The 15,325-nt window shown below is 47.6% G+C and overlaps 1 protein-coding gene across 1 annotated transcript in view; it reads right to left on the bottom strand.

Annotated features, from left to right (window-relative positions):
* Positions 1-1,152: 1,152 nt before the first annotated feature.
* LOC149361086 (uncharacterized) overlaps positions 1,153-15,325 on the bottom strand; it is a 57,947-nt gene continuing 43,774 nt past the window's right edge. The window contains exons 4-7 of the mRNA XM_089567991.1: positions 11,257-11,392; positions 6,647-6,970; positions 4,528-4,719; positions 1,153-1,335 (exon numbers count right to left, since the gene is read on the bottom strand). Of these exons, the coding sequence (XP_089424117.1) occupies positions 1,153-1,335; positions 4,528-4,719; positions 6,647-6,970; positions 11,257-11,392 (835 nt within the window). The remainder of the gene's footprint in view (positions 1,336-4,527; positions 4,720-6,646; positions 6,971-11,256; positions 11,393-15,325) is intronic.

Raw genomic sequence — 15,325 nt, 5'->3', positions numbered from 1 at the left:
ACTGCGGGCTCTCTGAAAAGCTGCTGCGCCGATACTTCGGCCCTTACGAAGTAGTGCGCCGCATCAGTGATGTGACTTATGCAGTTGCTCGCGCCCCGACAGCTTGTTCATCGCGCCGGTTGCACCGAACTGAAGTCTTACACGTTGTTCGCATGAAGCCTTACCACGACCGGCTACTTAACTGAACGGCGCTCCACTGCAGCTGTGTTCCACTCTTTCGCTGACTTTTCTCTCCTAGCCGCATCGTGTCGATGCTGCAGAAGAGGGGGGGCAGTGATTCATGCATTCGGAGAGACAGAAGTAGTGCATGCACTAGAAGAGGAAGAAGTTAGTTGGCTCTCGCGCACGCGCTCGAACCACGGGGGGGGGGGGGGGGGGGTCCGCCGCAGGTTTTTCGTCTCTGCGCTGGTGTTCTTTTTTGCGTTGCACGCTACAATATTATTAAATATTTTGTTTATTGTTAATTATTATGTATTATATTCGGTCATTAACTATTTTTTATTCTGATCATGTTTGCTCATTGTTTTTAATCTTTTGTCCATTCGGCCCCAGTTTCCATGATGTGTTGATCGGGGTGTAGGCCTTGTCAGGAGGCATGCTTGGTCTACCTCTTTTAGCCTCACCTCGAGGGCATATTGTATATAATATGGCCAAATAAACATACTACTACTACTACTACTACTACCCAGAAACATTTTTTGGAAGTTGACGCATCATACTTGGAGCAGACAGGAAATGCAACGCCCGGACGCATGGCAAGCATTTCCTGGTTTTGAGTGTGGTTTACATTTCTATTTGTATTGGCGAAAACCGCTTTTGCTAGAGCAGGTCCTAAAAAAAATTGAGCAGCCACTCGAATGTCTCACAAACTGCTATCGAGAAAGGCTAAGAGAAAATAAGCAAGCTATGAACGACTATAGTGATATAAAACGCATTGAGGTAATCACAAATACAAAATTAGCCTGCTGGAATTGCCTGCAGCGCAATCGAAACAAATGTGTGTAGGATTGAAGAAAGTGGAACAGCTTAGCGTAGGTCGCTTAGTTTATTGCGTAGTATATCAGTTAAAAAAATCCTGTAATGAGAGTCGTCGCTTGACGTGGCAACAATTGCGCTGTAGTGAAAAATGTCGCCGTGAAGCAGAAGTGCTGGTCATGAATTGTGCGTGCTAACCGCAAGAGTGTGGATGAGGGGCGACATGTCACCGCCGGGACACGTTCCTTCAAAGTCGTCCAGGTCGATGTCATACACCACGATTGGCACGTCGCCCATGCCGTCATTGTAGGCGTTGCGAATCCGCGTGCGTAGTTCTTCTGGCCCCGCGAATGTTGCAACCTGGACGGAAAGTGAACAGGTGTCCCTTATGATGCTGAAATACTGCACCTAAGCGCCCTTTGCTTCAACAGTTCGCTCACCTTCCGCTTTGTCTGGAAACCAATAAATATTTTCATTTATCACCGCGAAGGTTTACCACATTACGTGAAAACAACAAAGAAACTAAAAGAGCTAGCGGTAATGAAGTATAATATCACTGTCTCAGCTCTCGAAAGGTAGGCCCATTGTTTAACCTATGCTGACTGAACTGGCTAGTTCAACAAAAACTGGAAGTGCATGACAACCCGATAACCGCACTATGTATTACAGGAACTAGGTTCCACTGGGTGATGGTAATCAAAAGTTGAGTAAAAGTTTTCTTTTAGTCTTAGCCTCTTCGGAAATTTTGTAGAGGCTACGATCTCCGGACTGTTCGCAGAAACTGCGAAAGTTGAAATGCCCCACGGGCAGCTGGGTGCCATTGCTAGCCGCGGCTCATGTTTCTGCTGCCGCCGTTACCAGCACAAGCAGAACAGTGAAATCAAGTTTTCCATGAGAAATTCGTTTTCTTTCTTCACTGCTATGAAAATGCACTCAAACACAGCGATTATAAAAGCTGAATATTTGGTTTTTATTATAAGGTGTTAAAACTGTCGCCGATAATATTTCGCCCCACTAACCAGAACCATCATCCTTCTAAGTGATGTTTCAAGCAGCTTCAGTTGTATAGTCTTAAGTTATATTGAGGCAATAAACTGAAATTGTTATAGAGAAACGTCATTAAATCAGGCTTTTCGCGCAGGAGTCATGTGTTGGAGCCGTCACGCCGTTTCATAAGCGTAACAAAGGCGCTGATGAAACAAGTTTTAGACCACTGCTTGGTGCTGCGGACGGTAGAATAGGCTAGATGCGAAATTCACAGCGCCATCTCTTGGCGCTCTGAGAACTACGCCCGCCATGTTGGTTCCGTCAAGAAAACGAAACAGCTGCCTATGCACCGTTCGGTTAAAACGACTGCGCTTTGAAACGTGAGATGCGATGTATTGTTCCCCTACGCTGGGCACTCTGCGAGGGTGCCACGATGCATGCGGGAACCAGGTATGTTTCACGTTCTCGCTCTTCATTTGTTTGCTCTATGGAAACGTTTTAATAACACCAAATGCCACGCGGGGTATCATGTGTCAGCATGCAGACCAGTGCACAGGTTTTGTTAGCTGCGCTGATTTGTCACAAAGCTACATCAGTTATTTGCGTTTAAACTATGACACGGATCGGAGTCTTTCTTGTGTGCGATCAAAATTAGGAGCCGATTTCAAATTCAATTCAATTTTATTTCTTTCTATGTAAAGAGGAGCTGAGGCAAAAGGCTGACTTGCCTGACGAAGGCCTCAGCACCCATACACGGTTAGCAATGCAGTGGCAAAAAGTAAAACATTTGAAAAAATCTTACTTATAATACAAGTTAGGAAAAAAAAAGAGGACGCATATGCAGGTTGTAACACAATAATGCGCAAAAAACAATTTGCAACACACTTTTCTACATAAAGTTCACAGAGCAGGCAACACAACTAACTCTCTGATCACTCATGTAGTCGGCCGGACGTGAACATATCGATGCGCACTTGAGCAGCAATCTAGTGGAGGGAATTTTTTCTGCCGTCCTACGCCTGTGTTGCTCAAGCACGTAGTCCAGTGGCGAAGAAGCGCTTTCATTAATTCGCTGGCAAATCGTGGCCATTGGCACCAGGTGCGCTTCTTCTACAAACCTCGATCGCTCGTGCTGGGGTGAGGTGAGTGCACTCAAGGAAAGATACGCCGATTACTGCTTCGTTTGCTACTTGTTCAGTTGAGTTTTCCCCTCGTTCCGTCGTTTTTAGAAAGGCTAGAGAGCTCTCGGGACCGTGGAGTTGTTGCAAGGGGCCACGCACTTCTTTCTTCTTAATGTAATGCCAACGCGCCCTATACCCACTATGTACGAAAAGTGAGGAACGATTGTTTTACGCTTTCAGGAATCCTAAATTTTACAATCGATATCGGCGGCAAAAAATTCTGTTCAAAAGGGAATAACGTAGCTACCTTATAATGAGCGTGGGATGCATTTCAAAGTTACAAAGTAGGACAGTGTGCTGAAAGGGTTTCAGGCCGTCTTCATTTAGTATCGCTGTGGCAAGCTGCGGCAGCTTGCTCCACGACAAAACCATTTGTCTAACTTTGGGAGCAATCCAATCAAAAACCGGAAGCAACCAAAGCATACGATTTTCACACCTGCGCAAATAGCTTGACCAGCGTATCGACTACGTACTTTGCAAATTCCTCTGGCGAGATTCATCAAAGCTTCACCGGTATAAAGAACGCACGCATAGGAAACGACGCCCCAGCTCGACGAATTCGGCGGAACCAAGATGGAAACCGTAAGCTGCCGGCGCGGTGTTGCCAGACGGCCAAGCTGTTTCGCATATCGTCTATTGGAGCCCAGCGAAAGCGAAAGCGTGAGGTGGAGGGTTAGCACAACTGAAAGGGTGTAGCGCTTGCTTAGCGCTACATTCGGCTACTTAGCCAAAGGTAACAAGATGTAATCCCGAGCTCGGCGGTCAGAATTTCTATGGAGGCGGAATGTAAAACGTTCCGCTTGCCGAGTGATTGCAGCGCAACTTATGAATCCCAGGTGGTCTGAATTAGCCTTGATGGCTTTATTACGGGGTTCTCCATAGCCATGCTGCGCAAAGGGGCGCACAAGCCCACACACCACTTACGAATCAAATGAGAAGCAATGAACGGAAAACGTAGCGGTGACATCCCGACATTAATGCTAGGGAATAGGGACACCAGGGGGCTCTGTGCGCTAGCTTTCGCTGGCGTAGTTTCTTGAAAAAAGAAAAAAAAAACAGATGCCTCTTTGCTTTGATTCGTCGTGATATGGCGCTTGCCGCTCGATTTTCGCAGCAACCAGGGGATTTATTAAGAATTTGTGAAGAATATTCTGAGGGCAAGCATTTACAACGTCCCCGTGGATTGGCAAGCTAGTTTTATGTAGCGGGAGCTATGGAAGTTAAGGAATAAGACATAGCTCGAAGAGAAGTAGCATTCCTGTATTGAAGAACTTTTACCTTAAACGACTCTGTAAACTAACGCGTGGAGCAGACAAGTTGCACGCCACTCAGGCGTGCACATCGCTACTGCGGCGAGCTGTGGCTGTTTATTTCAGCGGCGCACCTTGAAGCCTTGGCCGTCGATTGCGTGCGCTATGGCACACTCGGGATGCTGTGGGGATCGGGTGGCGTTCATTTGGCAGACAGCTGCGTAGTGGGTCTTCGCCGACTGCCTGGTGGTGGTGTCCCAGGACGAGGGACCAGAGCTGACGGCGCCCAGGCTCGCGTACCTCGCCGTGAATGTGTCCGCAGCGACCTGCGTTGTAGGGCGCGCAACCCGTGGCGCATCCTGTACATCGGGGTGTTTGGTTAATGGGAACAACAAAGAGACGAGCTCGCGGAAAGTCTCCCCACTGATTATGATAAATGACGCCTCCACTGACGAGTTTTCGCTGCTGCTTATCTTAATGCGACAAGGCCACTAAGCGCTCAGATATGGCACCTCGGTGTCGGATTGGTGGTGATACGAGGTGGGCAAAAAGTGCTTCCATCTCGTATAAACGGGCCATAAGCAAGCGGGGGACGTGAACAGGCCACTGCAGTCGGGCCTTTGCGTCGCATGAACATTTCATGTACAAATGAATTCTAGGTTTCCACCTCACACTTTTCGCCTTCGCGTCCATATTGTGAGGCCCGCCCATCGGTTAAATTTCGGTTCATCGGTCCAATCATCAGTGAAGCAGTATTTTTGTATATTTTCACTTTCTGTGGTTGGTAACACCACTGCTTAACAATGATGGTTTGGTTTGGTTTATGGGGTTTAACGTCCCAAAGCAACTGAGGCTATGAGAGACGCCGTAGTGGAGGGCTCCGGAAATTTCGACCACCTGGGGTTCTTTAGCGACGTTTCGACAGGTCCCAATATGCTTTAAACGCGGAACCTAATTTAGTACTGTCATTGTGAAAAAGAGTGTGAAATTGGGATTGTGGAAATAAATTTTTGGCGACTGCCTTGTATAAGTTTACGGAAAGCGGATGGTTTTGGCGTCACTTTCCCGAAAAAAGATTTCATCAGGTGCGACACGCTGTAGCAAAAGGCCGCCAAGCGCTTCGAAGCGCCTCCCGGTAGCTCTTAGTGCGCCTTTGTCGGGTTATAAGCAGGTAAAAGGAAAGCGTTGTAGCAAAACGTCCTACAGTAGGTGAACACCTGCTTCACCGTAGGAAAAGCTAAGTTTGGGAAAGCCGCTGTGATGGCTAAGTGGTTATGGCGCTCGGCTGCTGACCCGGAAGACGCGGGTTCTATCCCGGCCGCGGCGGTCGAATTTCAGTTGAGGCGAAATTCTAGAGGCCCGTGTACTGTGCGATATCAGTGCACGTTAAAGAACTCTAGGTGGTCGACATTTCCCGACGCTTCACTACAGCGTCCCTCATAGCCTGAGTCGCTTTGGGACGTTAAACACTCATAAACCGTGCACGTTCTTGAAGCCACTGTATAATACAAGTGTTCAGATAGATGCTCTTCCATGGTTTGCATTTCTTTATGAGGGACGTTGGGGCAGTGAGCACATTATAGTCAAGCATTAAATTCTAATTCAGCTCACCCATACAATTTTTTTCATCGTGTTGGATTGGACTCATTCAATTTTTTTGTTTGGTTCCGAAGCATGCCTTGCATTTCACTTATTATAAATCGAAAGGTTGGGTCTGGTTTGGTTTGGTTTTATGGGGTTTAACGTCCCAAAGCGGCTAAGGTTATGAGAGACGCCGTAGTGGAGGGCTCCGGAAATTTCGGGCAGGTTGCATGTAATCACGTGAAAACGTTGTTGCTCGCCGTTATTAACACATCGCTATGACATCGAAACACTGCTGGCCCAGGATTAAGGTCCACCCCTCCCCGAATTAGCACCTCTAAGTACTCCTTTTTCCCCAGAACGATTACAGACTGGAATAATCTAACTAATGATGCAGTAACCCAAACTTCACTAAAAAGGTTTGAAAGACACCTTTAACTTTTTTATAATGTCGTACCACTACATTTCTTTGTTCCGTTTGTACTTTTTGAAATTGTGTTCTTGATCTTAAATTGTTGATCAATTGTTCTTGTATTGTTTGCTTGTTCATGAGGTCGTTTTTGTTGTTTCCAGAATTTATGTATTGTGTGCCCACCCTGCGAAGGTCTTGTAAAAGATCGCAGTATCAATAAATAAAAAATAAATAAAAAAAAGATCCACTCTTCGCCTCACCGAGACCGAGTAAGCGAGCTTGTCCCACTGGGGTCGCGGTATGGAGCGCCGGATGTCTTCGAACGCACGCGCTGCGTATTCGCGCGCACCGCTGCAGTGCACGACCTCGCTGAGCCGAAGCGTGTGCGTCTTCACCACCAAGTAGTCGAGCAGCGGTAGGACCCGCGGTAGTTCGTAGAAGCGCAGGAGTGCTGGTATGGGGGGCACGGCGAGCACCACGGACATGTTGACGTCCTTCAGCTTGTGGATGAAGTCGACCAGGTTGTCGCCGTCGTTGGCGGTTCCACACGAGTCACCCGGGTGGCTCCAGTCCAGGTAGACGCCCTGTTGAGTGTAGAGAGCATTGTCGGGAGCGTGCCTACGAATATGAGTGTTCGGTTTTCTGCCCCGCCCTACTCGCTGACTGCCTGTCCCGGATTTGATTCTCTCGGGCTGCCACAAAGGTCCAGCCAACGTACTGACACGCTTCTGTTCGACCGCTGGTAGGCCGTGCGCCACATAGGGCTGGTAGGACGTTCATGCTCTAGTAGTTAGTGAATTGCCGTAGCTAGAGCGCAACAGACTAATGAACGAAGAGAGAGACAACGCAGTTTGTCAGTTAGTGGAGTGATGGGCATTGTTGTGAACATCCTCACTGTTGCTCTGCACCTATGCTTAACCCGAAGCAACGCGCTCGAAACTTTGTTTAGCTAACCGATGCCGGCTGATGGAAAGTGGCCCATTGGAAGGGGCGGCCAACTTAAACTAGATTCGCTGTGCATCTGCGCACGTTTCGTGCCTCTGCCAGATGATATTGGACGTTGAGCGTTCACAAGCTTCGTGTCTGCTCTTCCAGCTCCATCCTAGATTGCTTACGCACTTACTTATTACATATTTCTTTAAAAATCCCAGTACACTGCCAAACAAGCTGCTTCCCTGTACTGTCGAGAAGCTGCTCTGTTCTTTCGGCTGCTGTTTTCAAGATACGTTATTTTGAGCTTGGTAATTTATCGGCGAATTTCATCGTAAGCAAGCATTGCAAATACGGATGCTCGTGGGCTGGAGCCGCTACCTTATGTCCGAACTGGCGATTCGTGTTCTTCCCTGTGTGGTACATGTGGTTCTTTTGATGTCGCACTCCATGGTTGCGTAGTAAGCTGGTTAGCTGGGCTAGTTGGAGCACAGGCCCTGCTGGGATAATCAGCATGGCAGGACGCCTTTCCAGCGAGCTTTATTTCATTATAATGTATCACCCCAGGAATGTCACGCATCATTTGTCCCTTTGGAATATAAAATAGAGAAAGCAAGTTCCCGTGCACCTGATCATAGCGCGTTTTCGTCCGATGCGCTGAGAGACTGGGCTTCTCCGGAGGCGACGGCACGCTGGCTGCATTATATATTTCTTGCTCAAAGAATGCGCACCGCAAGTGGTAAATCTGCGCTCCAGCTTTCGAAATACAACGCGGTTCAAGCAAGCAAACACTGACATGAACATATGGCTAAACCAGTGTTAGGTGGGTGCAGGAAAACTACCTTTGGCTCCTTCGTTGTCATGACGACGAACGGCTTGTGCTTTTGCACAGGCACGAAAGAAGCGCGTGCAAAGTAACTGTCAACACATGTCACTAACCTGTACCGCACCATTCTTCACGACATACATGCAACTAAGTTTACAGCCAGATGGGTTGAACATAAGAAATGCTAACAAGAGAGGCAAGGCGGGACGAGCCATAGCTTTCAACGGAGGTTTATTCGAGTAGCAAATAATCATGCACACTTTGCTAGCCTAGGCATTGGAGGGTTGCAAAAAAACTGGTAAGAATGTTGAGAGGAAAGTTGGGCGAGTAGGTGTTGACCCATGGTCAAACCGCGCAAAAAAGAAGTCACCACAGCCTAAACATCACGCCTTATTTTGCCCGCACGGACACTTTTAAATACAGTTTTTTTCCGCGTGCAATCGAAAATTGGAATTGCTTACCCGGTTCTACTCGCTCTCTTCCTTTAGAGCTGTTTTTAGTGGCTATTGAATAGTTTTTCCGTTTTTCTTGTTTTCACTCATACTGTTTCAGATGTTTCGGACATTTGCCATTGTTGTGCTTCATGTTTTCCTACATTGTTGTTCACACCCACCCCTGCAATAGCCCAATAGGGCTGCAGTATGTATAAATAAATAAATAATAAATAAAAGCTAAAAAGAAAACACTACGAGTGCTCGTGGTGACTTCTTGTCGTTGGAGTCGTCGTTTTTTCGCACATTTTTATAACAGACACCAAAGAAGGTCTGTCTGACGTACGATTGATACAGCCTGCTTCTTTTTTCTTGATTAAATGTGCTTAGAGTAGTTCTTGTGCTTTTTCATCACTGCACCTGGGGAAAATCTGGAATGGTTTTTGCAGAGGCTGACATTTGTGTACAAACAATGCGCTAGTAGGTAACATCACTTCTAGTTTCCAACTATAGTTACCTGTTCGCCAGTGTGAACTCTGATACACCGGCCAAGTTCCCCACGTAGGCAATGCCAGAATGCAGTATGCGCAGGGCGCATTTTGTTTTACGACGCAACCACGTTCCTATTTGCTGGCACCTCTTCCAATACGCTTTTATAAACGATTCAGCTTAGAAGGCGCCGAGAATGGCAGCGGGCAGCCATGCTTGTGTGCTACTTGATTCAGATGATGTGCAGTTCATTAGGCACGAAGAATTACTGCTCCCCTGTTAGTTTTCTGAGCTATTTATGTGCGTGCTTTAGCAGATAACTTTAACTGCCTTACCTGCATTTAAGAAACCTCCACGATCACCACATAAAGAAAACCAGACACCTTCAACTCTGAAATCAAGAAATCTTTGGAGGCCTGCATGGAATGTGGACAGAGTTTTGGTAGAGCATTCTAGACACTCTGTATCGAAATCACCTTTCATTAGATTTAGAATGAGAAGAATCACAGCGAAATACGTGGTTTCTTGTACGGCGCTGAAGGACCAAGAAACACGGCCATGACAGAAGGTTAGCGTAAGCTGCGACAATTGCAGGCAGTTAATCATGCAGAAGTACAGAAGTTTGGTCTAGTTGGTGTCGATGCATAATACAGAAATCTGTCACAGCGCGAACGAAACGGGGGCCACAAGAGAGAACAAACACGACAGGACGAGTGCTGCTTGTCGTGTTTGTTCTCTGTTGTTGTCTTTGTGTCGTTCGGTCTGCGACAGATTTCTGTATTGTGTAGTTATTCATGATAGAGAGTTTTGGTTTGGGGTTGGGTATGAGGGCGAAACGGAAGGCAGACAGCCCCGCCGCGGTGGCTCAGTGGTTATGGCACTCGGTTGCTGACCCGAAAGACGCGGGTTCGATCCCGGCCGCGGCGCCCGAATTTCGATGAAGGCGAAATTCTGGAGGCCCGTGTACTGTGCAGTGTCAGTGCTCGTTAAAGAACCCCAGGTGGTCGAAATTTCCGGAGCCCTTTACTACGGCGTCCCTTAAAGCCTGAGTTGTTTTCGGACGTTAAACCCAATAAACCAACCAACCAACACGGAAAGGCAGACAGGACTGGCGCTAAGTGTTGTCTGCCTTTCGTGCTCTTGTTCGTTTTTTGGCGCCGCTTGGCCTGATTATTGATGATAATCATGTTGATTTTTAATGAAGGAAAGGCAGGATTAGCCAAAGAACGCCATTGCACACGAGATTTTTATTACACCACATTGCCATCTCAACGCACATAAGCCGAGCACCAGGCGAACGAAAAGCTTGTACACGACGGCACTGGGACTGGCTGTTCCTGACTGGGAGGTGATTGGTGAAAGTTAAACCCCAAGCGTTACGTCGGAAGGAATTTAAAACTTTAGCGAAAGCATCGTCATACATATAGTGGCGCCATTTCTTTAATAGCAGAGTAAGATCTTTAAAATATCTAGAAAGTTGCGCTCCTCCCGTCTTTCATTTCTTGTGAACGTGCCCTCATCCGCAACCCATCTGGCTGCACTCGATATGAACCAACCTGCCTAACACCGCCCTCTGTTGATATGCAAGTCTATGTTACCACGCCTTTTCAGGCTGCATTTTAATTAGGATTAAGAGATTTCATACCGAAGGATAGATGATGGCAAATGCAGCTGGGTGTTAAATCCGCAGGCTGCTACTGCAGTTAGGTCACGGAGCCATGGCGATATTTCCTGCCAAAGCAAAAGTTAGAGCTTCTGAGCGGACAGTCAGAGACCCATAAATTAAAGAGGCGCAGTGAGTGACAGGAAATAGACACGCTCCTTACGAAAGTAATGCTCGCAAGCTGCAGGTGGATAGTATTTTCTGTTGGCGAATGCTCACTGAATCAGCACCATTGGGCGCAGATTTTGAGCTAAGAGCACCAGCCTTATGCGACAGTTGTAGGAGGGACTCTCTGTTCTGGTGACCGACACAGTGGAAAAATTCCCGACGAGTCCAGTGTACGCTAATGCCGCCTGCAAGTAAACAAAACCACCACTCGAGAGGTGCAGAGACAAAGCGAAGAAAGAACGCAGCACAAGGAGTGCTAGCCACTGGTGCACGGTGTGCGCTGGTGTTAGGAATTCAAAGAGGCAGGCAGGCAGCACGCTGTCGCGAAGGAATTAGGCAAGTTGAGGGCCGACCTAAACTCACGGTGGTAGTTCTGCCGCCCGCGCGAAAAGAGCTGGCGATGTTAAAGCGGAAGGCCTCTGTGGACAAGAATTGGGAGAAGTTGCGGCTGTCTCTGCGTTCCCCGCCGATGGCTTCGTACAGTGGTACTTGTTGGCCCCTGCAGGGGTGAGGTGAGCATGACGCGCAGAGTAAGAAACGCCGCGATAATCAATTCCGCTTTCCAGCTTAGTACAGTACAAGCAGGGGAACTCAATTTAACGCTGAGCAGTTTTGTTTCGGTAGTTAATTACTGGCAAATTTTTAGTTATTTAGCTTTAGCAGCAGACAACATACACAGCCCGATGCAGAGAAAGAAGATTAAGGCAGTTGATACCTGATGGGACCTCTGACACTACGCAGTCTGCAGCAATACCGTTACAAAAATATATCAAACAATGTAAACAAAACACATTTTTTTTGCTTCCTGGAATAGTGCACGACACAAAGACGCGACTTTTGAAAATGTCTTAGTGTAATATCAAAGTACTAGCACAATAGCACACACAACCGCAAGCCGTGTACTTCTTGACGCTATCCTAAAATTACTTGCACATATCACAAGATAACGGTTGTACCACAGCACACACAAGAAGAAAAGAAATCAAGTAGGTACGAAGTTTCTTGATATTTCAGAAATATTATCGAGCATATGGCAGCTATCGGTTATAACCACTCATTTGGGGAGGAAAAGGCACATTGTCTTTATTAACAGTACAGCTAATATTTAAAAAGAGCGGCCACCGGTTGAAAGGCTCTCTTGTTCGGTTCTCCGCAGTTACTGCAGCTAGCAACCTTATTCGGCACGCAGCGAGCGTAAGCAGTTCCACTTCTGATAGCGCTTTTCGGTTCGAACTTTTAGTTCCTTCATGAGGCCTGTCTTCATAGCTGCTTGCTGTACGTGCCGTTGCTGCATGAACCACGGCACGAACTTACTAACCATGGCACGCTTCAGAGATGTACGCGCTGATGCTGAATATGGACACTATTTTAATCATAGTGTACAAGATGGCATATAATGCGTATTTCATACACGGCATGGACGACCATACCTTCAAAATAAGGACCGGTTACGTTACCTGTGCTAAAAGCACCGAATAAATGTTGACTATGTCATCAAACAGCTTATATATCGGGTGACCTAACGTGCCGGAGGTCTTTTCATTCCCCTTTTCAGCTCTGCGGTGGGGGATGTTATCGGCCAGTGAACAGCAATTTATCGGGCGTTTAGTGTACCCGCCTTTCTTCAGGAAGGCTGGAAATTTCGATGTTAACGTGAAGGTCAGAAACACTAGGATAGAGTAGGGTAGGGTGCAGGGAGTTAAAGGAAAATTCGGCGAGAAGTACAACAGACCAGCCGAGATGGCGTGTCAGGCGGTTCGCTTCCCAACCTCCTGCCGCTTCCGTAACGATTGAAGTCACTACTATATGAAATCAAACTAGAATGAATCGCTAGTATTGCAGTCATTGCTACTGTTCTGCTGTGTGCAGGTAGTCTTATTCTACTATGGGAACAAGAAATTTTGGTAAGTATGGCGTTCTGTACGTGCTACTATAAGTACAAACTGGAAGCTTCACTATGTGCTGCTGACCAGTGATTCCTTACACATTAGTTATTCGCTTGGAGGCCGTGCAATTAAGTCCATGCATAGATGGCTTGCCTGTGTACAAAAGATCCGGTACGCTGCCTGTCAGTGAAGGGTCGTTTGACGTTGTCGTAGCTAGTCTGGTCGCCTTTGGCCTGCGGCTGCCTTACGTTGGTGAGAGCTTGCGAACCGAGCACAAAGGCCGTACAGTAGGACAGCGGGAGATATCCATGGTGGTAGAACCGGTACACCCTCCAATACCTGGGAGGAGAATGCCCAATGCCTTCCCACTTTAGTGTATAAGCCTGGGCCAGATAAAGCTTTATTTGGCGGCAAACACAGTGGGAGCGCAGACTGCTGCATTCGTCATTTTTTTTCTGCACGAATTTAGAGCCGTGCAGCGCTTATTTCTCGTGTTAGCGATTCACGCTAAGCACTGCTACTAGCGCTTGCATTTTTGAGGCAAAAGACACGCCCCAATTATGCTAGAAAGAACAATGTACAAAATTAGACTAGGCTGGCTGATGCAGGAATATTTGCTCTGTACAGCTGTCATGATGATGCGCGCTTCGTCTCGAGCTATTTTTCCAGGTCTCTCTGTACATAGGCTCTAAAGTGCGTCGATCAGGAGTCGGCATCTGTTGAAGCCAACAGCTGCTATCGGCAATTAGCTTGAGGAATGGCGTGATTTTTATAGTTGCAGTTGTGCGTGGTTCTGTGACACCCCATGCATGTTTACTTATTTTTTGGGGAACATTATTTTTTCCTTTGTGCGGATGGCTTGAGCATGTGCGTTCAGTTCATTTTTGTTGAATGATCTTAGAGAGAGAGTTTTTTATAAATTCAATTTTTTTTCGTATAATGCGTGTATGCCGATGGAGGAGGAAGACACAATGATTACCCCGCAATAGCGGCGAAGAAACAAAACAATTTCAAAATTTCACACAAAGAGATAATCGTTCGGAATATTATAATCTTGATGTGGCGGTAACAACGCATGCGCAGTGTGTTCGCGAGGGGGGGGGGATGAAAAAAGACGAGTAAGACATACACTGCCGTAGCGCCTGCCTAAGCCGCACAGCGGAGTGCTAAGACCAGCGCTCCTTGAGTCACTGGAATAACTTTCCAGTGACTCTAAGCGCTCCGGCTGAGACATCTAAAAGAAGGGAAAGAATGAAGATGAATGGCGCATGCTGCGCGCGCAAGCACGGCATAGGCAGTCACGCGACAGCGTTGCTGGTGTTAGCACGGCCCACGAAGACCACCCGCGCTGTGGAGCCCCTTCGCGAAGGAGCCTCTTCACCGCGACCTGTTGACCCCTCCAGTGTCCTGCTTCTCCTAGAGCTCTGCTGCATAGTCCTCTCGACTGTCATCGGTTCATGGTGAGGCAGTTCCGCAGGTGGAGGATTAGTCCAGGCTTTTTGTCCTGTGGAATTTAGGGTTGATGAACTGCTAGGCTGTTGACCATGGCTTCCACCTACCCAGGAGGAAGTCCGGCATCCTGGTTCGCCAGTTTGCCGGCTCAAAACGTTCCTATGGAATCATTCAGTGATAATGATGTCAAGGTAATCCATGTGGCGCTGTTCCCTACTGCAGATGGTGCATTAAGCTCTCGTATCATTCAGGAGCAGCTGAAGGCTGTGACCAGACGCGATTTGGAAATTTCAGGTGCCAGAACGTTTAACAGGAGGGGTATAGTGTGCAAGCCTTCTGATTTAATTTGTGTGGTGGACTTGCTGCAGTGCACATCTTTGCCTCATTGCCTTTCATTCAGTTATTCATGAAAAGCTTGCCTGCACTAAGGGTATCATACGCGGCGCTCATCTTTCCGCTTCACCCTAAGAGATTCTTGAAGATTTTCATAATGTCGCTGTTGGCACTGTCCATCTACCACTGTAGCAGGGAGGCTGGTGGTTCTCCTGGTGCCCACAGAACCTGTTATGCTGACTTATTTAGGGTACTCTTGTGAGTGTGAACTAAATGTTTGGACCATAGTCTATCGTGTAGACAGACTGCTACCCCGGCCATTGTAGTGTGGGAACTGCTGGCGATTTGGCCGCATCACTAAGTCACGTAAGTTGGCAACGGACTGTCATATTTTCGAGAGAATCATTCATCAGTTACCAGCACTTCTGAATCACCTAGCTGTTGCGGTCGCCGCTGTGCTCACCCAGCTGATGATCCCAAATGTCCGAAGCGTGCGGATCAGCAGACTGTCCTGGATATCATTAACCGGGACACGTGTTCACGAGATGTGTACGCCCTGCTGGACCGATAAAGCCGCTCATATTGTCACGTAGTGGTGACTGCAGTCCGGAGAACAGAAAAAACAACGAGGGTGTCTTCGAAACGGAACTCTTTATTCGGGCTGACTTGCGCCCGCAAAAAACTGAACCACTCGGCGGCGGCGTAGCAACAAGCGTGCTCGGCGGTTGTCGAACAGAACGACCGCCGCTGTCGGCCGTGCT

The sequence above is a fragment of the Amblyomma mixtum genome, chromosome 2, assembly GCF_055824585.1.
Source record: "Amblyomma mixtum isolate Tamu chromosome 2, ASM5582458v1, whole genome shotgun sequence".
Classification (NCBI taxonomy): domain Eukaryota; kingdom Metazoa; phylum Arthropoda; class Arachnida; order Ixodida; family Ixodidae; genus Amblyomma; species Amblyomma mixtum.
This window is presented reverse-complemented; position numbering and strand designations above follow the sequence as displayed.